Source organism: Porites lutea, chromosome 10 (assembly GCF_958299795.1).
Source record: "Porites lutea chromosome 10, jaPorLute2.1, whole genome shotgun sequence".
Classification (NCBI taxonomy): Eukaryota; Metazoa; Cnidaria; class Anthozoa; order Scleractinia; family Poritidae; genus Porites; species Porites lutea.
This window is the reverse complement of record NC_133210.1, coordinates 21,691,953-21,717,125: the sequence shown is the minus strand read 5'-3', so window position 1 is coordinate 21,717,125 and position 25,173 is coordinate 21,691,953. Positions and strand designations below refer to the sequence as shown.

The 25,173-nt window shown below is 38.5% G+C and overlaps 1 protein-coding gene across 1 annotated transcript; it reads right to left on the bottom strand.

The window, feature by feature from the left end:
• Positions 1–23,240, bottom strand: LOC140950280 (uncharacterized). The gene is made up of 18 exons (XM_073399499.1): positions 22,938–23,240; positions 20,797–21,060; positions 19,938–20,222; positions 19,008–19,319; positions 18,263–18,529; positions 16,433–16,459; positions 15,414–15,530; positions 8,294–8,312; positions 7,964–8,003; positions 7,266–7,527; positions 6,345–6,455; positions 5,886–6,076; positions 5,568–5,690; positions 4,914–4,984; positions 4,762–4,802; positions 4,009–4,105; positions 3,280–3,379; positions 1–1,696 (listed from the first exon to the last, which is right to left on the bottom strand). The coding sequence occupies exons 2-18, from the start codon at positions 21,026–21,028 to the stop codon at positions 1,589–1,591; spliced, it is 2,403 nt and encodes an 800-aa protein (XP_073255600.1). The 5' UTR covers positions 21,029–21,060; positions 22,938–23,240; the 3' UTR covers positions 1–1,588.
• Positions 23,241–25,173: the final 1,933 nt, after the last annotated feature.

Genomic DNA, 25,173 nt, shown 5'->3' with positions numbered 1-25,173 from the left:
ACGCGCTTTCTTTTTTGATATTTTTAATATTTCTTCCAACTTTTATTAAATACTCCACAGCTTTACAATACTAACGTTACATGGCATTGCATGATATTACTTCACAATACATTACAAATACATTACATTACACTATGAACTTTAACGGTAAAGTAACTGTCCAAAAAAAAAAACACGTTCTAAGTATACACGTCACTAGGATACAGAGTCCAAAGGCAGAGCCCACTTCTTATTAAATTTGTCCATTTCATTAGTTTTAACACATATATACTTCTCCGTTTCATACTTAATTTTAACCTTGCATGGAAAGGCAGTTATGACTGGAAGAGTCTGATTTCTTCTACAACCCCATAAGTATAGTTTAGCGATCAGTATCGTAAATGATCAGTAAAGGGCCATTTGTATATAATATTCCTGCAATAACGTCTTGTAAGGTCAGACAGACGAATTCTCTTGTCAATGTGTAAAAGTAATATTGAAATTCCTTCAAAAACTGCTTGGTGTGTCTGCATTTGCAAAAAATGTGGTAAAGGGATTCCGAATCCGTTTGGGATAGTGAACATTTATCATCTTGGATATAACCTATTTTGCATAACTTTTTATTGGTAAATAAACTTGAATTAAGGACTTTGTATTGAAAAGCTTTTAGATAAGGTTAAAACGCTACCTCATGTGGAAGAAGGAATACGTTTTTCAGCTGGTCTTGAGTTAGACTGAAATCTTGACACAAGTGTTTGGACACTGGGCAATTATTCTTTTTATTAGCATGTAGCAATCTTTAGATTTCTTTTTAATATATCAAATTCTTTGTTATCGATTGTCAATATTAAGCGTAATTCTGAGCGAATACAATTGCTTTTCTTTAAATGTGTTGTAACAGAATGACGAAGCCCTGCCCAAATTAGGTAGTTAATCTTGCTAATTTTATCCGAAACATTAGTAAAAGAATTTGTGGTATCTAATTCAACAAAAGATCACGCGCGCGCGTGCAGCTCGGCTATAATAATTTTTCAGTGCGTCTTAGCATGTCTCCGATGACTGGTCCCACGACTGAGAAACTTAATCGACTGAAGTTAGTGTGAAATTTGTTGGAAAACCCACCACAAACATTTCCGCTGATTCCGCAATGACAATGATAGCACATCCACTGAACGTCAAACAGCATCAAAGCTTGGTAAGTCTAAATGATAACTTGAAAAGCGTTCACACCAAAGGTTAAACATGTGTCAAGCTTTTTAGTTTATTTTCTTTATAGAAGTTGCTTACTGTACTTTTATCCCCTGAATGCTCATTCTTGACCTTGGTAAACAAACTTGAAAAAATAAATTCTAGTCTCAAAGTCTCAGATTTTAGTCTCGAAGCTTCGACTGTATCGCAGAATTTTCATCAGCAATAAACCCTCAGCGTTGTCACGTGAATTAGTCACGCCAATTTGTCTATCGGCTAAACAACAAGGGTCAATACGTTCGATAATATTATTGATATATGAGTATAATTGTCTTTACACCACGACTTTTAACTTTCCCCTTTTGTGTAACACTTTTTCAATCCATTTAGTTGTAAAGAAAAACAAGCATAATTGTTACGTTTAAAACTGAGTCGCCGAACGGCTTTTGACTTCGTCCTGCTCCTCCTCGATTAGATCGTCTTCATTAGCATACAACCTATTGTCATACTGGCTAAGATTGACGTATGTCTGTTGAGAAAAAAAAACAATATTTCAGCTTTTATAGCGTACACAACAACTATGGCGACAGGCAGACAACGATCTTCAAGCCAAGCCGAATATTTTCTGAAAAAGAGCATTCTTGAGTATAAAGAAAATAAAGAGGGTTTCCTCCTTAAGATTCGCATTTGCACTGAAAAACAAAAATGTTGCAAACAGCATTATGGGTTCTTTCACACCCACAACAGTCAGATTAGTAAAAGTGCTACAAGGAAGGTCCAACGGTTTCTCGGCCTTATGCGAGAAGAATAGAATGCTTAATCATTTGCAGATGTCAAGACGAATGTCATTCTCCCCAATAGATTCTGAGGTTTTGACCGGCCGGGAACGTATATGCCTACCATCTGGTGTCCAACAAATTGTCCTAAATTCTCTTTTTATTCCCATTCATGCTTAGCTATGTGGAAACGAATTGACGAATGAATTGAGATTAAGGGCTTTAGCTAAACAACTATTAAGTTTTGTACGTACTCGTGAACTTAGTAAAACGACTGCCGCAACAACAGTCGCAATAATGACCTCGTTATTACCCAACTGTATACTTTATCGTCAGCGCTTTGGCTCGGTTCATTTCGTGTCAATAGGAAACAATGTAGATTATGCACTTCTAAACAGACTAAGTTTTTAAAATTTGACGAGTAACGAAGTCAGGAAGAAGAGATGTTTGCATTGATACCTCATTTTAGAAATTCTGACCCATTCTGTCAGAGTTACGGACAAAAAACGTACAATTAGCACAATTTGGGGAAAATACTCTGTCAGCTTCGCTATTCACGAACTACTCTTTCCGGATAGGATTCCATCCTTTCCTGGAAAGTAAACCAGAAAGAGGAAAGAAAGAGGATAAAGTGGGCAACAAAACTAGCTATTAAAAAGATTGAAAAAGAGGAGAAAGAGAGCAAGGAAGAAAGATTACAATAGATTGACAGAAATGGATAAATTTTGGCTTTAGCGCATGTGCCCAAGTAGCAGAGAATTCGCTAACATCATATTTTTAGCTGTTTCTATTCTAATCGGCAGAAAAGCGGTTCAGAAAAGAAGAAGTTGATAAAAAATGTGTTGTTGTTGCTCGCTATGGAAATTCTGTATTCCAAAGGTTTCAGGGACAGTGCTACAGTGGTTTAGTGCTACTCGCAAATAAAACGAAAGCGTCTGCATGTAATAGTGGAAATATCCTATAGCAGCCTTTTCTTTCCAAAGGTCAACAATTTAGTGCGAAAAAAATTGTTAAAATGTCAATGAATAAGTACAGTTATAGCCATACGAAACAAATGAACAAACTCATAAGCATGAAACCAGTTTTTTCTTTTTATGAATTGACCGTGTTTTTTTAGAATAAGAAACTCTTTAAACCTTCGTTTTCTAGGAAAAGGGGTTTACGTTTTTATCTTGTTTTTCATAGGCCAGATCATTTACGTGTGTAACTTTTCTATCCTAACATGAATACCATGAAAACCTGAAAGAATTTTCACGACGCTAGCTTTTCGGTTGTCAAATATTGGCCGTCATCCGTAAATTGAAAAAACTTTATTTCCAAAAGTGAACTCACTTACCTTGTGTTTTTTCTCCATTTCTTTCATCGTCTTTCTCAGTTTGTTGAACGTGGGCCGATCGGTTGGCTGTTCTTCCCAACATTTCAACATAAGCTGATATCTTAACCATAGAAAAAAATAATGGTTAGTATCGTCAAAAGAAACTGTCCTTCTTTGAGGATGTTAACTTTATTTGGTGAATAGCTAGTCTATGTAGGAATTACTTAGCAACAGTATAAAATAGCTTAAAATGATCACCTCTTTTGTCTTTTGTCTTTTTATGGTCAAATTGTAAATTGGTTTATTGAGGACACTAGAAGAAAAGGCAATCTAAATATTCCCACTCTCACCTCTCCGAGCATTAATATTTTTTATTAATAAACATGCTTCCTCCTCTAGCTGCTACCAAAGTAGCCTGTTCGAAAAACCTCTTTAAGTTGTGTCAAATATTATCATATTTACTGTGTAAAACTTTAAGGTAGAAAATTAAAGATGTTACTTACGTTTCAATGGCTAAGCTCAGACTGAGAGTATAGTTAAGATATAGGGGGGTTCAAAGTGATTTTTTTCAGATTGGCTAAATAAAAGTTATTATCTTGTCGACATTTAGTTCCTGTTTCTTGTCAAGGGGAGTAAATGTGTCAGCAGCTGAGGTACAGATTGTTTCTATGACATGTACATAAATCGAAGGGAAGGGTTCTCTTTCTACGATTCAATGCGTTTGACAACTGATGAAAAGTATTTACTCACAGTGTGTCATCGACATGTTTTGGTCTCGGCATTCTGTATCCCTCTTGAAGTCTGTCAGCGATTTGACGGGCCCTTACATCTGGATATGGGGATCCACCTAGTTGAATAGATATAGAGGACCTACGATACTTAGTGGAAAGTGCGCGGCTAAGTTCGGTGGAGTTGAGTTTTCTGGTACAAAAGCAACGAGTGAATGGCTAATTTGAATAGTTTTTAATGTTCTTCTGTGTAGGAAACTAGTTTGGCCAATTTCCGGACTATTGTTCACTTCTTACAATAACAAACCTTGCACAGCAGTCTCAACAAATTCATTGCAATATATTACCTCGTTGCATGACCGCGTAGAAACCGTAACTGGAGAGGGCGCTACGATAAATCAAAGGCAGGAAACTTAGGGCGACACTCCGGTACCTCTTCTCCTATATCAGTTCTAATCGGATGTATTATTTTGTTGTTGTTTATAATACAGTCAACTTTCTCTAAGACGGATACCCTTGGGACCGGCACCAAGTGTTCGTCTTAAAGAGATGTTCTTCTTATAGAGAGTCGAACAAAGGGAGTAAAGAAAAGTAGGGACCAATTCTAGGTGTTCGTTTTACCGAGGCGTCTGTCTTATAGAGATGGCCGTTGAGAGAGAATCGACTGTACAAGTAAACATTAACGTTGTAATGGACACTCGAGAAGTCGTTCGTATTAAGTAATTGTAAGCAATTACTAAATGGAAAGCATCAAATACTTTCTGACAAAACCTACCTACTGTAAGTATCTCGTAGAGCAGGATACCATAACTCCATCTGCAAAAATGGTGAAATGCTAGTGTGCATCTACGGCAAGTACGTAACGTTGGTACAAGGTTGATCGAATGATTGGGAGAGATGGGTAACTGAAAATGTTAAATTACTTACACGTCGCTTTGTGTTGTGTATACTCCATACAGTAAGGCCTCATAAGCGGTCCACTTTACAGGCAGACGGCCCTGAAAAGAAAAACACGTAAGAAGGAGGCAAAAGATCTCGCTATATAGCCAATTCAGTGCTGTATTCGCGTTCCCTGAGGATTATTTCATTTTATGTTAAAGAATTTTTTTTGTCTGTGTCAGCGTTCCTTCGTCGTTAAATAAAGAACAGAGAACATCCGAAGCTTTAGAAAAAGAAGCAACTACCCTTAACATGCATTTTCGTGGGCTAACCTCAATTTCCTTTCTATGAGAATTGTCTCAAAGTCTTTCCCGTACTGATAAACGTTTTTTGATTTTTTGGCTATAAGAATTGCCCCAGAAACGAATCATACAGTGCTTTACCCATGACAGGCACATTGTACGACGGTTAAACACCGTACGTACGGTCACATTTCGTCTATAATTTCTCGCACCGATAGGGCCAGACGCTTTATTAGCTGTCTTATGTTTACTTTCTGCGCCATATACAACGAACGACTACCTGACGACCGGCTTAAATCCAACTCTTTTTGGTGCTTATATTTACATCGAAGTTTGTGGGCAGGAGCGAGAATTACGTAATAATGTTTTATGAAAGAAACTGAGAAATTACTTTATTTACCCGACTTTTTTTAGAATAAATATCATCCCCTTGCACATTTCTTGCCATTCCAAAATCTGTAACCTTACACGTCTCTCCTTCACCAACAAGAACATTCCTCGCCGCCAAATCACGATGAATGATCTATAAGCAAGGTTTAAGTCTGTTAGAGAGCAAAAACATAAATAGCAAAGAATCATCGCTTACGGGAGGTTCGACTTTACTTGATTTAAGTCAGTTATAACTTGACTAAATCGCAGGTAGAAAATTTTTGAACTTGAACGTTTTGTCCATGTGCAGTACAAAGCATCTTGCAAATTATAAAGTCGACAATCAAACCTTTCTGGAGGACAAGTAACACATTCCGTCGGCAACTTGCCAGGCAAATTTCATCAACTGCTCTGCAGTTAGACTGGTCTGCGGGTTTACATCCGGGTCCTCAAAGTAAGTATCGCTCAGCCCTCGACTCTTCCTCAGGTAGCCCAGCAGGTCCCCGAACGGAACAAACTCAATAAGGACCAACAGAGGGTCTGTGGATAAAAAGCAACAACAACAACAACGTAACCATGCTGAAATAATTTTACTTTGATTCTCAGCTAAGCAATCAAATTCACTATAATTTTGAGATTCTTAATTCTGCCATTTCAGCCAAGCTAAGATGGTTGTGGCCTTATGGCATTCATTATTATCATCAAGACTTGGATGGATACTAAATAGCGAAGTGGGAAAAACTCTAGATAAAACTTAAAACCTTCCTTTCATAAGTAACATATCTCGATGTGTCGCTACTCTTCTTACCGGTTTCTGTGACGCATGCCATTAGCTTGATCACGTGTGGATGAGGTTTCAGTTTTTTCATCAGCTCAAGTTCTGACAAAAGATCCTTTCTGTCTGAATCTGGTGCATTTGCTACAGGCACAAGCAAATTCAATAATTCGTGTAAAGGGAAATGTCAGTAATACTCCCTATTATTAAGCCTACAGTTTCCAAGGATATGTTTACACTTTCCCTGCAAATACAGTCTCCTCCCTCGATCCATACTTTGATTACACAATGCTTAGGCTGATTTCTTGTCGTCATTTTTTCAGAGTGACTCTCCATCACAGAGCCTTATTTTCTCAAAAGTTTATGGTGTGTCCAACACGTGTGGTTTTCTTTTCTTTTTTTAAACAAAAACTATCTTCTACTGCGGCTAATGTCTGAAGCTTTATCTCGCTTGTTGAAGTGGGATTTCATTTATTATTTGTTTAAAACATGGGCAAGGATGTATTTTAAAAAGGTTAATGATGTAACCACGTTAAATTAATTCTTTTTGAAAACTCTCGGTGAGCCCGAGGAAAAAGTATTTCAGCAAATGACGTCATCAATTCAAAATTTCCATTTTTTCGTTAACTTTCAAAAACTTGAAAACGCTTCTAGTATCAAAGTAGTAGTAGTAGTAGTAGTAGTAGTAGTAGTAGTAGTAGTAGTAGTAGTAGTAGTAGTAGTAGTAGTAGTAGTAGTAGTAGTAGTAGTAGTAGTAGTAGTAGTAGTAGTAGTAGTAGTAGTAGTATCAAACAGAAAATTCCAAGACAATGTTAGTATAATTCAATAAAAAAACCGGTTAGCCAATTTTGTAGGGCGAAGAGTCCGGGTCTCAAATATTAGAGGCCTTCCCCCAGTCTGCAAAAAAGTCTAACTTACTTAACTCTAAAATGTCATAATTAAATCATGCCGTACCTCTTAGCATTTTGGCTGCCACTGTGATAACCTTCTGGTTCTCTCGTAAGTTCCAAAGGGTTGCCTTGGCAACTTCGGAAAAGGCCCCTTTACCTATTACTTTAATGATATTGACTTGTTGTCGAGTTATTTCCCAGCTTCTTCGCGAAGGATGAAGAGGCATGTAATCTCCACTCCCCGGAGTAGCGGAGGTAACAACAACATCATATTCCATTGTGCTCGATGGCTGTGTGACTGGTTCGTCTTGCGTGGCTATGGGTTCCTGGAACCCAAGACAAAAGAAAGATCAATGACCAAGTAAAAACTACTCGCTCTAGTCAAAAAGGAAAGAAAAATAAGCGTTTGTTTACAGTGGAGTTGAACTTACAGTGTAACTTTCCCGCTATTTTACAGGGCACTCCATTCAAATGATTAAAAACAAATACTAAATTCAAAGAGAACAAACAGGATGTAAAAAAACCCAACTGGCAGAGGCAACCAGGCACAAAAATGGCCGAGGAACTGTATTTGAAACCACCGAGGATGAAATTTGGCTAGTGGAGGAAATGAAGATGATGCAGTTTTAAAACTACTTTATGCATTAGAAGGATTGAACCACTCTGGATTGTAGGTGAAATGCTTTGGTGCGCCAAGATATGGCTTTTTCCTATTCTAATCTACAATGAAATATTTATGCAGACAGGAAGTAATTCGCCTACCATTTCTACAAACTCTTTGCCTTTCACTTTGTTGATTTTCCTGAAATAAAGAGTTACAAGGTGTGCATGTAAATGCATTTATTTAAAACACCGAAAAGTCCTTCGCGTGCTGGCTAAAAGCTCTTCAATCTTAGATTCAGTGTGAAAGCAGAGTGTATATTTTTGTTGTTGTTGTTGTTGTTGCTGTTGATGTGGTTGTTGTTGTATTTCTTTATGTGTTAGAAATGGAAATAGAAAAGTAATAAATCAAATACTTTCTCCTTTCTTATTACTAACTTTGAAATGGCCAATTGTTTGTATCACCATACTTAAATTGGCAGTGTTACTCACCGTCTTGAATTTGTGAGCTCTGAAAGAAAAAGAGATTTCATCAATGTTTTACGAATAAAAAATATATCCACCTACTCTTCATTTTTAGGTATTTTTCTGATACTGTGGCAGGTCTTTGGAGCTCTTGGTGAGTTTTGTGCAAACGTTTACGTGTTTTGGCGAATAACTCTGTACTGTTGCAGACAGCCCAAGCCTTTATTTCTAGACCAGATAATCAGGAAACTGGAACACAATATGATCAGGTGATTAAGGAGCAATTAGAAGTTGTAGTAGCTGAAGAAGTACAACAAGATCAAGTCCTAGAACCAGGAAATGTACACTACCTCCTGCACAGGGAAGTTGTGAGACTTGACAGAGATACAGCAAAGGTGAGAGTTGTATACGATGCCTCATCCAAGGTGTTTGGACCAAGCTTAAATGACTGTCTGCATGTAGGACCTCCATTAAATCCTCTTCTATTGGACATTTTGCTGAGATTTAAAGTTCATGAAGTTGCTGTAACTGCTGATATTGAGAAAGCATTTTTGAATATTGAGATTGATCCAGAACACAGAGACTTTTTACGATTTTAATGGCTAGATGATGTCAATAAGGAATCACCTGAGATTAAGTAAATTCACTTTACAAGAGTTGTATTTGGAGTGAATGCTAGCCCCTTCATTCTCAATGCCACTATCAGACACCATGTTAATACATGTATGCTGAATGACAATGCATTTGCACTTGAGTTTTTGAAGTCTTTGTACGTAGATGACTTTGCTTCTGGGGCCAAGGATGTGAACAATGCCTTTTCTTTGTCGAAGGAGATAACACTTTGTCCCAAATCAGGAGGGTTCAATATAAGGAAAAGGAACAGCAACTCAGCAAGTCTTTTGCAATCCCTGAAACAAGATGCAGCATTCAGTGGAGTCTTTTCTACAAACAGTAAAGTTTTTAAGCAAGGTACTGAGAAAGAACAGAAGGTTTTGGGAATACTTTGGAACCCTAACCAAGATGAACTAATCTATGATTTGACCAAGATATCGCAGGGTGTAGAAGTTCAGCCAGCTACAAGAAGACTGATTCTCAGTACTGCTACGACATTTTTTGATCCCTTGGGGTTAATATCTCCAGTTATTCTACCCTTCAAGATTATGTTTCAAAAACTGTGCAAGGTACAAAGGGACTGGGACGAGTTAGTGGATACCGAACTCAACCAAGAGTGGTTGTCAACTTTGTCAGACCTAAGACCAGGTGGAAGAGTGAGTTTAAAAAGGTATCATGCTGAAGGTCTCGATAGGAATGAAGTTAAATCACTCCAACTTCATTGTTTTGCAGATGCGTTGGAAAAGGCGTACAGAGCCGTTGTTTACATGAGAGTAGAATATGACTCAAGAGTAGAATGTGAGATTGTGACGTCAAAAACCCGAGTCACTCCCTTGAATGAGAAAACGATACCGTGTCTAGAACTCCTGTCTAACCCCACTGCGTCAAGATTGGTGAAGAGTGTGATTCAACCTTTAGAAAATGTTGTGAAAGTGAACGTAGTCAATTGGACGGATTCTATAATTTCTTTGTGGTGGATTAGAAACACTGAGGAAGAGTACTTAACAGAATTATGTGTTCATCACAACTGCAATTCGAGTAACAGGAAACTAGCGATTAAGGTCGGAGATGTTATTTGCGTCTACGAAAACAAAGCGCCGAGACAACTTTGTGGTATGGGAGTCGTCAAATCTCTCATTACAGGACGAGATGGTTACCACAGAGGAGCTGTTGTAAGAGTGCGTAGTTGAGATCGAGTCGTGGAAATGACAAGACCCCTAAATAGGCTTTACCCTGTGGAGGTCGTATCACAAGTGCGAGAAGAGCGTCAGAGCAGAAACACTGATTTCCCTATTACCTTCGTGGGAAATGCTGAACAGGAGCATGTTAGTGAACATTAAAATTAAGTCAAGGAACAGCGAACTCTTCCGCTTTCATTTGTTATTTTATTCGCTTCGTTTTTGATTGACCTGTGTCAATCAAGGCGAGGAGTGTGTTAGGAAATTATTGCGTCATTGTGGCGGGAAAACTCGTCACGTGATCTGAAAACTGAGCTTTGTACAAGAGTCTAAGAACTGTGAAGTCGTTCGGAGTCGTGGAGCTGATCGAGTGTGTAGATTGAGTGTAGATCATCGAAATTTTACGAGAACTAACGTCGATGAAAACTGCTTGGAAACTAAAATTTCGAGGACGTTTTTGGACTTTTTACATTTAGGGCATGAATTTTTCGTCATTTCAGGCCATGGAACCTAAAAATGAGCCTAGCTAGCTGTAAAAAGGGGCAATACAGAGGCAATACGTCCCAGCCGGCATGATCACATGCTGTTTACGGAAAATTCCCTCATCCATGTCAGGAAATTCTGTATTTTAAAGCCTCCCCTAGGGCATGACTCAGCAACTGAGGACATTTCTGCTACGTTTTCAATGTTGGTTAGCATGCAAGGATTTTTCCCATGCCTATCGTCAATGATTTGCTCACTGGTAATAGAGGGGGTGGCCCCAGAGTGGTTTTGCATTGAAATTGGCATGCAACAGAATTTCGCATGTCCTGTAAGCATAATTTGAGGTTCCGTGACCTTCTCACCTAAGCCGCGAGAAGCCTAGGTTCTAGTAATAAGTAATTCATACCAAGAAAATCTCCGGCATGCCGGGCGTGCCACAATCTGGGTCATGCCGGGCATGCCAAAATCGGTCTCTGGCATGCTCTCAACGCACAGGTTATAATTCCTTGAATCTACAGATATTTTAAGCCTGGCTTAAAAAAAAAAAAACTCAACAGATCACAGTGCTTATCGTTTGATGTACGGTTACACGATGACGTCATTGCTATTCCTTTCATTTTCATAGATTTGGTTGTCCCAGCGAAGTTTAAATAACAAAAGCTCTAATGTCAGGGGCAATGTAAGCCTTAAGTCTTTGCTTGGATGAGATGTCCAAAAGAAAAATTAGTTTTGTGGACCTAAACGCACATTCACAGACTGCTTATATTGAGTTGTTTACAACTTTGCATTGACACCTGCAGCATGTTCATTTTTTTAAAGCGAAATCCAAATCTGATTTTGGCATTTGATTTACGGATATTTTATTTTGTCTCCAAAAGTGATTGTAATATCCGTTTGATTGTCTTTCAAACAACAGTCAAACTATGCAGCAAAAATAAGTAACTTTACCAGTACAGTGAAAAAATATGACCGTAGGTGCCAGAAATAATTATACTCGAGCTATAAAATTAGATCTGACTTTTTTAGCTTTAATTTCTATATTTTTGAAGTTTTCTCTAGTCAGCAGAAGAAGATTACAAGACATACAAACAGAAACAATCCGAAGTGAACGAGTTGACAACCACTTATGCCGGAGTTCTAAGGCATGCTCAACAGCAAGATAAACTGAATGCCAAAAGGCTAATTCACGGGATTTGTTCGATATTCAGGCTTTTTCTTTACCAAATTAATACTAAATTTGTACTTACAGTCTCTCGCAGAATCCATTTCTTGTCCAGCATTCACCAACATCTCAACCATGCACCGCAGAAAAAAAAAAGACAAACAAGTGCGAAGAGACATGACGACATCGTGACGCCACAACTGCCACGCTAGAACAAACTAAATTCATCGTCATCCGAAAACACTTCTGCGGAAATTCGGCCGATTTCGTGCGTGCTCGGGGTATCTTCGGATGACGCAGATGACGTTGCTCAAAGGACTATCGTCAGCAAGGAGTAAAACAGTTTGCGAGATTCGCATAGCCGGCAAGAAGCGCACTGAAAAACTAAGCAAAATCTCTCTGAAAAGGCAGTCCAAATTCACCAAATCAGAACGTCTTTGCAGTATTAACGTCGTACTCTCGTACTGACTTCAACGACCTGGTAAGCTTAATTTTCATCAGTCTTTTAATGCTGTTGACCGGGAAACATTCCGACGAGATAAAACTTAAGCATGGATAAGTTTATACTGAGAAAGTTGTTTTCTTATTGTTTAAGACACTTTTCCGCGATCAAATTTAAATCTGGACCCAGAAATGTCAGTATCGGTTTGAAATAAAAGGATTAATCTTTGATTGCAAGTTAAGTATTCTATTTTATGCATGAATAATGTTGTTTTGTTGTGCTTTTTATTTATAAATCCAGGCTTCTGTCTTCAGTTTTGCCAGTCGATCCCGTGACACCCATTGTGACAAACATGACTTTTTTTGTTATCATCTGCATTTATTGCCACGCATGAAACCTGTAACTTCAAGCTCCCTAAGATATATTTGGCGATTACATGTGATTCTCAGGATACGATGCTGAAGCGAACATCAAAATCAGTCTCGCTGGGCATGCCAATTTCTTGCCTGGCGTGCCGGGCATGCCAAACCAACTGGCTTCACCATCGCATGCCCGGCATGCCAAACCAGAGGAGCATAAACTGGGAATGAATTATCAACCCGGCGAGAGATCTGGGACCTAAGTTTGGCTGGGTCAATTTTGGGCTGCGAGGGCATGAACCCACTTTTTCCATGCCTATGAGATTTTATTTCTAAGTACCAATGTTCCCTTGAATTTTTTCATGCCTAAATATATAAAATTTTCCCTCTCTCAGTAATCCTCAGACTGGATGCGATTTTTACGCTCGCTAGGCATGTTCAACTGAAAATCATGCCCATACCCTTATTTAAAACAAAATGCTATCAAATTTTAGTTTCCAAGCCGTTTGAATCCTTTAAGTGTAGAACAGAGTACTCTAATTAAAGCTACAGAGAACTGCTTGTATCACAGATAATTCGTGACAAGCCCACTGGGGTAGGACAGGTTGGAGCTTCAGCCTAACAAGGAGAGATGGACGCCCCCGCCCACCAGGTCTGAGGTGGCACTCCCGTCAGGGTTACGATTCCCGCGTAGATATGGTAAGTAACATAGGATCCTCTACCAGAAAACACTAGTTTGGTGTCTGGAGCATTATAGGTTACCCTAATAAGGGTAAATGGATCTCTCTGAGTTTTGGTTAGCAGTTCGTCTACTAATGGTGACATAATTCTGAGGGTAAATAATGAACACCAGTAGATTGAAAGTACGGAATCGAACAAAGTACCACCGATACCCCACACTGCAATTACACCTGATATCCATGAAATATCCATGATAATATGAAAGCTGAAGAGGAACCCAGTGGTTCCAAAGCAGAAGAGCTACAAAAAGAAGTTAACCCAGTAGTCAATGTTCTTCATGAAAGGATTCAACACTGGTGCAGTTACATCAGAGAGCAGGACTACCATCACAGAGGTCAAGTGATAGAGCAAAGTTGAGGACATAAGTTGAAAACGTCCAAAAAATGAAAAGATCCATTTTGGAAGAGAAGGATCAAGAGAAACATTGGAACCTGGAGAAAATATATTAGTACGATTGAGGAGGTCGGAAGAGAAAATATTTAATCGAAACAAAGAGAGACGAAAAGGTTGAACAGAAAATATCGTTTCGAGGAAAGGGGTACTATGTATGTTTGAGCTGTGCTGAGACAGAAGTTTAGGCAGGTGGAATTAAGATCAAAAGAAATGACTAGAGATGTCAACAGATCAAAAAGAATCAACGATTTTGAACTAACCAGAAGCTGTTTTACATGTATTAAACGCTAAATGTAAAAACGAGGTGAAACATAGTTACCTGATACCACTGAAGCTACCATCTTTTGGAGTGGGATCTTTTCGGAGAAAGTTAGTCACAATGGATACAGGATAAAAAGCAGCAGTTTAGCACAACATAGACACAAGAAGGTATAATCATCATTGCGGAGGACATTTGAAATGGACTGAACAAAATGGCAAATTGGAAGGCAGCAGACCTTGCAAAGGGCATTAGGCCTATCAACCATCTACAGTTCACGGATGATCTGAAGCTCTACGGAGCAACCAATGATCAATTTGGCTCACTTATTCAAGCGCTCAGGATTTCCTCTGAGAACATCAAGATGTAACTTGGGCTAGAAAAGTGTTTGTCTTGGAAATGAGAAGAGGAAGGAAAGTTGACAACAGTAGAATAGACCAACCAGATGACCAGCACATAGGAGAAGTTGAGAAAGAGGGCTACAGATTCCTTGGCATTTTACTATTTGACCAGACTCTCAATACCAAGATGAAAGGCACGATAACAGCGGAATATATCAGACGAGTAAAGAAGCTGTGTAGATCAAAACTGAATAGCGGAAATCTTATTAGCGGCATAAATGCCTGGGATGTAAGTGTGGCACGCTACAGCGTCGGTGTCATGGATTGGACAGTGGAAGAGCTGGTCAACATGGATCGAAAAACTAGGAGGATACTGGCAATTAATGGCTGTCTACACACCGGAAGTAAAGTTGCCAGACTATATCGATCTGCCGAGAAAGGGAGGGAGTGGTTTGATTGATATTGAGGAGTGTGTAAAGAAGCGAGTCCTTACATGGATGCCTGAGGAATGGCGCAGAGTAGATGCTGCGGTTTTGAAGGAGAAGGTGCTTCTTGATGATATTCTTCAGGACTACCAGAGGAGAAGGAAAGAGGAAGCAGTAAGTAACTGGAACGAAAATTCCCCGGGGTACCGGCAAATGGCCGCTTATTAACGGAGGTTGACCACTCAATAGAGGTTCTTCATAAGTGGGCATAATCCTGAGCAGAAACATCACTTTATTTTGAAACAAACACGTGAAGCGAGCAGCATTTCTGGTTAACAATCAGTCATCACCTTCTATCTCGAACTATATGTTTCTCCATCACATTCTAGAATTAAAGCCAAATTAAGTGTATCACGCTCTTGACAGAGGTAACAACAATGAGAGGACACTTGTTGGGACGGGGCAAAAGGTGACCAAGGCCGCTAAATAGAGGTTTACGTTCCCATTCTTGTCTACAACTATTTCGAAACTTTTATCACTGGCCGTTTAATAGAGGGTAGCCTCTTAATAGGTGGCCGCTTAATGGAGGTTCAACTGTAATAATAATAATAATAATAATAATAATAATAATAATAATAATAATAATAATAATAATAATAATAATAATAACAAGATGATGATGATGATGATGATGCTGTTTGGTCAGTCTGCTTTTCTTTTTAAGAGTATATTTTACCTATCAACAAACTCACCCAAGCGAAGTCGCATTTTCCAGATTAAAAAAATCAAGGTAAAGGTAAAAATCAACAAAAGAAGTATACAACTGGCGTAAACACCGTGCAGAAGTCCTTCGCTATTTCTCACAGAACCTAAAAAATTAAGGAAAGGTTTATTCATGATGAGAAAACACATTGATAACAAATGCAAACTATAGCAAATCCTGCGTTTAGGTAATTCCCTTGAAGAGTATTACTATCCATGTGTTAGAAGCTTTATTGTGAATTAACTTGTGACCTCTTGTCAACAGTAGCCGTGTGGATGCAGTGATACCTAAGAATTTCACGTACCGAGTTTGCCGACTTTTGTTTGTTCCCCCTGCCAGCTAACCCAAACATGTCCATAGTTTGGCTATTGAGGTCGCCGTTAGTGGGTTTAGCATTTAGTATATTATGATAGCTAGATTGACAGGAAAAATTAGTTAGTGCTCAAGTTTTAGTTGTAAAAGACGTAAAAATTGAGCAGTCTCATTACCTCTCTTGCAAGCCACCTACATAGCAGTTAATATTATTGACTGCAGCTCCTTGACTTCGTAAGGATACATACAACGTAATACTGTACACACTAGAACGTAACTAATTAAAAATCGGTATCCCTACATACTAAAGATTACAGGGATCACAATTTCCCACAGGTATTTACCCCGTTATTTATAACCCTTTATTTGCTAGGTACAGAAAAAGGGAAGAAATTGTTTCCAGTTTATTATTAGACAGCAAAACAGTCCGTATTTTTGCGTATTCAAGTACCCGCGAGCAGTCAAACAAAAGGTCTGGAACGAGGCTAAAAACAGAGAGCGAGACTGGGGCGAGAGAAAAAAACCGAATGTTTTGCAGTCTAGTGTATTATGAGTTTCTACACATTGTCTGTCGTGCTACGGAAGGACCCTCATCTATAAAGTATCGAGTACACGTGAGTACAGAAATCTCATTAAACATTTCGTTATTTTATTATGCAAAATTTTATTATGTAAATAGGTCTTGTATGTTCTAACCTGTTTGATTTCCTGCAGGATTAGAACCTAAGAAAAGAGTAATAATGTTAACGATCTCGCGATAAAAAGGGATTTTTGCTAGCAAAAATGTCCTTATACGTGTCTGTAAGTTAACATCCTTTTCCCTTCCCTTTTTGTCTCTTTACTCTTATTATTATAAGCTTAGCTTGTGTAAAGCCGCCCCCTCCTCTCAGAGAAAAAAGCGGGGAAGAGGCGTCTGAGATTCTCCGCTGCTAATCGGTTATGGAGGCCACGTGATTTTTCCCCGAATGTGTGGAACATGATTTGATTGGCTGTTACTCGTAGATCAGTACATCATGTAAATGAGGGCTTTTGATTGGCTTTAGGGCCTGTCGTCAAAACATAACAGGAAATCAGAAAATCACATTCATTAACAACTACACGCGTGTAGCTATTCAGATCCAGGGATTTCGGAGAAAAGAAAAGAACTAAAATCTTCATTGAAAGGTTCTCTAGCCGTACTTTAAGGCTTGAAAGAGGTCGAAGAAAAACTGCTGCTAAACGGCATGCGACACCTGATCAAATCCTGTCACAAACACCTACAGAAACTTAAAACCACAGGAAATAATACTCAATATGCATAAGACATACTAGCTTCATGACATCGAAATGTAAGAATCAAGGCAAAAATAAGATTTGTTCAGTAAAAGTTTATGGTGCTCCATGCACTGTGATGCACGATCTACGCGCTAGAAAGAAAAGAGCAAACGCTAAGGTCACGTTTCGCACAATCACGAGCTTATGAGTCGAGTTTGACCTGTCAACACTTTATTTCAAACTAATAAATTTCCGTATCCAGTGGGAAGGCTTGCATAAGATCAGGATCTTTTCCTTCAAGGGCCTGTAAGAACATTTTTTATCGGTATAGAGTAAAGCGATTTTAAAACTGTCTCACTCTTTCAATTGCTCAATGAAAATAAGTCGCATGCACCGGAATTTTGAGAACTGGAATGACATGAGACATGAGCCAGGGAAATTGTGGTTGGCGGAAACTATTTTTTTTTTTATTTATGCAAAATCCTTGATTCCATTACACGATTAGCAACGGGGAATCACAGACATCCCTTCTCCGATGTTTTTTTCTGAGGAAGGGGGCGGCTGTACACGGGCTATTCCAAGCCCATGAGTTTTTTTAATCACGCCCATATTATTTATTCTTAGCAAAGTGAACGCACCCAAATAACACTTCCGATGATCACAATTGAGAAAGAGGAAGAATAAGAAGAACTATCCCAATTTCAGCATTTCAAAAGTTCAGAGGAATCACAGGGGCACCCAACGTCAATTTTCGGAATAAATCTGTTCGGAAGACTATTTGAGATCTAGAATTTTCAGAACATTTGTTGTAAAATTTCTTCCTTGCCTGCTCCTCCTAGGGTTTTCGAACATCTAAAAAATAGTACATGTGTATAGTTGCCCATTTTTAACGGATTTTTACCTTATAAAAGTCACCTAGAATTTTCTGGAAACTTTTTTCTGGCTAAAATTTTCGGAAAGGTAAGGTTTGATGCCTATAACTTTCGGATCACTAGACTTTCAGCTAGGTAATCCGAACAGATGAAAAATTTTTAGGGGGTAAAAGCATGACTATATCTACCGTTTGATCAACAATGGGTGCCCCTGGAATCAGAGAGGCGATATTTCAGCATATGAAGGCGCATATGGTCACACTTGGCTCACGCAGACCGAGTCAGATAAACCAAGATAGCGGGATCTACTTCCCCTGTTGGAACGATGTGGCTAAAAGTCACAAGGGTGACAAAGGGGCTAATTACAGGATGCGTTTAGGCTGCCTTGATTTAACCGTACCTGACAACGCTTGAATCCACTTGATGTTTTCTTCCAAGGAACTCTCTCCATACTTGTTGGTAGCCGTTACCACAAATTCGTACACCTTGCCCTTCTCGATTTCAACGACATATTCGCGTGTAGAAATATCATTTATGACCCCAATCAACTTCCATTCATTTCCTACTCTTTGGTAGATCGAATACCGTGTGATGGCTGCTCCGTTGCTGTCTGGCTCGTTCCAATATAAAATTATTTCGTCTGTGATTTCCACGGAGGCAGGGACATCTGTGTACATAAGAGGTGAAAGCCTCTAGGTGAAAGCCACTAGGCACTTTCAATGGAGAAAACGTCACAGAAGTGACGACGGCGGGCGCGGTTTTTTTTTTTTTTTTTCACTTTTTTTTTGTTAACATACATCTAGGGTTTGAATTTCATTTTTTTAAGAGTTCGACTGCATTTGAGAAAAAGCACTTTTTTGACAGTTTTCCTGTAGTTGTACTATTAGTAAATTTCTGCAAGACCATGGTAATTCTTACGGGGGTTCCATCAATACAAACCCATTTGGTGAAACTGTCACTTTAACGCCCCTTTCTTGATTAAAAGCATTGGAGATTTTTGCGTTCACTGAGTTGTAACAAAAAGCTATGAATAATAGGAAAGGGATTAGCTTCCTAATTTCCAGGATTTAACAGAGACACATTGTTATCAGGTCTTACAATTTGTATGGCATTTAACTGAAGAATTTAGCCAAACTTACACATACCTCCCACAGCTGCAATTTTTCTGGTATATTTCTCTTCTTTTACACTCTCGCCAAATCTGTTTGAGGCAGTCACTAAAAATTCGTATTCACGATCTTTCTCCAACTTGACAGCAACCTCACGAACTGAGACGTCAGTAATAATGCGTATTTTAGTCCATTCTCGAGTTGCATTACTATTATTTACAATTCTTTGGTATACAGTGTACTTTGTGATAGGCGCACCATTGTTCTGAGGCTCATCCCACATTAATTTCACTGTTACATCTTTTGTCTCAGGTGGTAAGTCCTTTATTAAAGCCGCCTCAGGAACACCTTAACACAAAGCAAAATTATATTGCTAAGTCTGTATGTCGTGTAGCCGGTAGAGTACAGTTTTCAACAAAAACCGAAATTATATCCAATGTGAAAGATGGACACGAACAAGCAGATTTTCGAACCATACTAACTGTAGATAAAAACGTACACATCAAAGCAGTGTACAGAAGGAAAAAGCAAAACATTTTAGCGTGTAAAAATCATGAGATTGCCCTTAGTCACATTACAGTGAAATGCCAAGAAGATTGATAAGAGCAATATTTTTATTTGCTATATATATATAATCATTCCTGATATTTCTTGTGTCTGAAGTCTTAACATTCGCATCATACATGTAGATCCTATTTAGTCTGTATAGCTAATTACCTTTTAAATTTTGAATACGATTTAATGAACCATGCCATATATAGATCGTTTTCACATGACGTCACGGCGACCATAATAGTGTACAAAACTGCAATGTACAGCGCCCATGATGGTATGCAGAAAAATGCTTGTGGGGATTTAAGGCTTTTGTAGTTAAAAAATTCTTTGATCCAAGAAATTTACATAGCGGCTGGTCACGTGAGTGAAAACGATCTATTGACTGCCTGAATCTGGTGACAACCCTCTTACCTTCAGGCTTTGTTTGAACTGTCGTTTGGCTAAAGGGTCCCTCAAACACAAAGTTCCTGGCAGAGACCCTCAAAGAGTATATTGAACTTTTTCTCAAGCCAGCAAAAACACAAGTTTTGGTAACAGGGTCAGTCACATTTTTTTCGCCTACTACTGTGTCTCGCTGTAAGAGTACTACTCGGTAAGCAGTTATAGGACTTCCTCCGTTATCAGCTGGGACTGTCCATTTGACGGTCATTGAAGTTGCTTGCACATCTATTGCGATGTTCGGTAGACTTGGCGCTTCTAAATAAAAATACAGTAAATAAAAATAATGAAAAACTTAGCATGTTAAGTGCATTCAATACTCTGTTAGGCTCACCCCTTCAAAAGCTCCTACTTTTAGAGGGAAAAAGTTATTGAGCGTCTCTCTACCTAACCTCGCTGTTTTCCTTGATAACAAAGTAAAAACAAGACAGGCTGCATGAATTAATATTAATGGTCGACATTTCATGTACAATGATTAATGTGTCGCCAAGGCCTGATAGAACCCGAAATATTCATCTCAAACAGTCACTTCTCTAGTATGGAACAGGAAAGAGAGTAATTCTAGTTCTCGTTTAAACCTGTCACAGAGACTACTGCTGAGCGCATAAAATATTTTACGAGTGTATTTTATTAGTGTTCTTAACATTGTTCATTGTTATAGTTTTTCGAAGTTTTATTGAATTGGCCCCAGGTTTATTATTTATTTTTATTTTTTTAACGTGAAAAGCGAGAGAGGTTGATATTTACCAACTGAAAAAGATTTTCGTTAAGTGGCGAGCACAGTGGTAATTTTTAGGATTCCTCTCACTATCACAATTAAAATTTTTCTTACTTATTTGTTTTACTTGAATCATCTTTGAAGCAAGCGGAAATCCATTGTCAGCTGTGCAGTTATAACGACCAAAATCATGTTCAGTATTCATTGTCAAAACAGCAGTACTCTCATAAGCCTTGGCCTCGTTCAACTTAGTTCCATCAGGTTTGTACCAGTACAGGATCGGCACAGGAACACCATCTGCCTTGCAAAGCAGCGTCACTGTCTGACCAATCCATGAGTTAGCCATTGAAGAGGTAATGTTGTTTATGGTTGCTGGGTCTATTAACAAGGCAAAAAAGTTTATTGCCAGCGGCTTCAATGGACGTTTCGCAAGAGTATTGTTAGGCGCAAGTTGTGGATAAAATTAACTAGTTCGGTGGCATTAAAACACGTTCCTCCGTATTTAGAAAATGCTAGAATAATGCGTATTCAAGACAGAAATTTTGTTTAGCTTGTAAAGTGCTATTGAAGGCCCACACTTAAATTAGCCAAAAATCACGGCCCGTTTATTTTTCGGTTTTTTCACGTACAAGCGGCTTCTCAATATAATCTTTAGTTACATCACCATGCTTACTTAAACTTAAATCAGTGTCAACAAATATCCCAAACACATAGCACATTAATCACAGTAGCAAGCACCATACATAAAAGGAAAGGTGCTGCACTTTATGTTGGAGGCACAACGGCTGTGCACAATCTTTTGTTTTCTGTTCATAAATTCTCACAGAGTAAAATTTAGTGACAATACATAAGTTCAAAATGATAGGAATGATATTGAATGTTTTGCACTGTTAGGTCCACAAAAACATGGCAAAGAATTCTGACGGGCTTGATAACCATTCCACTGTATTAACTATGATTCAAACCTCCTAATTTTAATGGCGAAAGGAAGTAGGGTCGAAACCTCACGACAGTGCTGCAGTAAACAATTATTGTTATTCGAAATGATAACTAGAAAACATACCCGCTTTATTTCAAATTGATCAGGATGTGAACCGAATGTGCGTGGCTGAGTGACTAGCTAAATTTTACAAATTTGAAGGTAATGAGATAATTGAATATTCTGGAAGTTTCTTAAGTATTGATTTATGACTGTCGTTGCAAGTATTAGGCATGTATTTGTCGGATTGTATTCAACAGTTTGTCATTTAGTAACACCATAAGTTATTAAACAATGTTTTAATGCAAGATTGCAAACCGGGAAAACGGGCGCAAAAGTGTAGATACATGATACCAGCAGCGACATGAAAAAGTGAACCATATGTGTCGCAGTACTATCTGACAAAATACCAAGCAAATCATTGATGAAAAGCTCACAGATAATGGAACAGTCAGTGGCGGGGAGGGTTTCCATGGCGGAACTCGAATCTCGGTTATCGGTTATACTCCTATGAGGTCTCGAAGGTAATCAGCAAACAGAACAGGCCACTGAACGGGAAGGACTCTTCTCAAATCGAGCTGTATGACTGGGTGTGATTTTTTTCTCTTACCGACGTGGTTAATTCGCAGTTGTTTGATCGCTTTACCATCCGGGACACACCACATACCCCAGGACCTACCCCACTATTTATTGCACTGTATGGACGTTTTCGAGTGGATAGGTACTGTTGCGGGACCGCTTAATGGAGACCGCTTCGTCATCGGAACTGTTTTGTTTTCTCACTCTCAGATAAAATGAGTTTTGCAGGACTCCGTCCAAGTCCCGGGCGCCATTGTTTTCAAACTGACTTTGCCCAGGAACACAACACTCTCATCCACGTTGTTGTGTTCTTGGTTTCAGCGTGTTTAACTGTTCTTTGGTTCTTTCATGCATCAGCTCATCGCAATCACGGGGAATCCTGGACTCGTCTGGTGCTAGGAAGTTGTTTTTGTTGTATTTTTTTCACATCGTTTTTTCTGCGAGAACATGTGCAGCTCGCCTGCTCTCTCGCTTGGTCGGTTGGATTGTAGACTTGACCAACTGTACTGTTTTATTAGTATCATTATTATCATCATTATTATCATCATCATCACCATTTTTATTACTATTATTTTCAAGGCTTTCAAGATAAATAGAAGTTTTTTGTATCAATAGATAACAGATCAAATCTGTAGAAAATAAAATATACAGTCACGTTCTATGTTGAACAAATAAATTTATGTAACGGCGCACTCACAGTTAACTTCAAGTTTTAGTTGTTTTGCTATTCGTCCCGCACTGTTGTTAGCGATACATGTGTATATCCCTGCATCTTTCTTGTCAGTTTTACAAAAACTGAGATAAGTTGTATTCTGGCCAGAGCTTTTTACTTGTCCATTATGGATCCATCTCACTTCTGGGTCTGGTTTTCCTGTTGCTGCACAAGTGATGTTAACATGACTCCCTTCATTATAACTTGCATTTTCTGCAGTTGGATAGGTGATGGTGGGTACCTCTGTAAAGTTAGAAGCAGTTTACGTATTAGCTTTTTCAATGGTTCAACAACATAAAAAGCAGTTGAAAATCATAGCTAGATCCATGAAAATTTATAATAGGTTCCATATTTTATTTGTGCGCCAGATAAACGGGAAAAAGGAAATGATTATACATATAAAGTAGTCAGGAGAAAAATTGGTTGATCGATTAATTCCTGTAAATCTCTTCCAAAATTTTGTTGAACTTAAAGCCAATTCTTGCGACTCTAAGATCAAAAAATTTCGTTAAGGTATGAAAGTAGTGGCTTATGGCTCTCTAATAATCTGTTTTAATTAAACATTTTTTAATAACTTCATTTTATCTGTAATTGATGCGGTTTTTGATCCTTTAGTTTAAATTGTTTTGGATCGCTAGCAGTCTATAACTTCCAAGGCTTATTATTATTTCATGTAAACTTTTGTCTGCTTGTGTAGTTTTCTTATGTTTGAATTTTGCTATGGGGTTACTGGCGTAAACGTGGTAAGGATGAGCAGCACAACGATGAGTTAAAATGCAACAAGTATTAGCTTTACTCTGCTTTTCAAAAACACGGGAACTCTGGAGTTGAAAAGCCAACTTCACAATTGCATTTTTGCTGCCGTCAATCATATTTACGATCAACAAACCTTCTACCACAGAAAAACACAAAATGGATCGAACTCCACCAATCACAAATCAGTAATGACTAACAAACCATTAAGGCGAGGTAGTTATTTAACAAGAATATTTCGGTCACCTACACAAAGTGTGTATGTTGTGAGATAAACCTCGTTAGTGTCTAGCACGGTCTAGCTAGGTCTAGTCTATGACGTCACCGATTGTTATAACCTGGGGAAAAAGTGGATTCCCTTTATTAATATGTATAAGTGTCTTCCTGCATACTAATTTGGATTTCCTGCATACTAATTAAGTGTCTTCCTCCATATATAATGAAGTGGATAGGTTTACTAATGAGAGTCACTCTACTACAATAGGAACAATAGGCTTGCCTAGACTTGCCCGGGTTCTTTTAACCCTGATTGGATAGTAAACAATGTATTATGTGTTTAACATAAAAGCGCGCTCTCCCTTCAGCATATTACTCTTGCAATCGCTTTGCTAAGGAAAAAGTCTTATTATCACCAATATTTTTTAAAACATTACTCCAAACATGCAAGTCGAATCGAGCTGTAAACTTGTCTGACTATTACAGAACCGTTTTCTCCTTTCTATCTCGAGGAAAAGAAAAACAATTGAAGTCTTGCCATTTTCACGCGCGGTTAATCAGTTAATTATGCGAGTTCACAAGCCCAAAGTTGAATACAAATTAGCTCTACAGCTAGACCCCAGGGAGCAACCTTGACGTATTATTATAAAACAAATAACTTAACAAGCATCAATTAAAACACGCGACTCATAATTGCTAGCAATAAAAACACAAGAGAGATATCGTTTTAAAAAAATTTATTAAAAAACAATGACAAAAAGAGTCAAATACACAGGAATGGAAATTAATTAATCTTCATCTTCGCCCATGGAGTACTTGTAAGGTTTGAATTTCTTATGCCGACGTTTCTTCAGCTGTTTGCCATGAGACTTATGATCATCCAAATGATTTAGAAATTGAATCCGACGCCTTTTGCGCTTCGGTACTTGTTGTGATGGGGTTTCTACTGTGGGAGGAGGGGTCAGGAAAGCAGAATTTAAGGGTGGTGGAGGGGTGAGGCTTTCTTTGTCAGCTTTTTGAGAGATAGCCGCTTGTGTTAATTCAGGTGTTACATTAAAGGGGTTGAGGGGAGTCGAGAATGCTGTCGTTGCTGTCGAAGAATCTTGTGTCCTTGATGTTAAGTCTGGAACAGTACTGATTATTTTTTCCGGTCGTGTTCTTGTATTTAATTGTTCTTTAAAAGCCAGGTATCTGTTTTGCAACTGAACGTATCGCTTAGCTTTTTGATCGTCCCGAAGATCGTTTCGAGAAA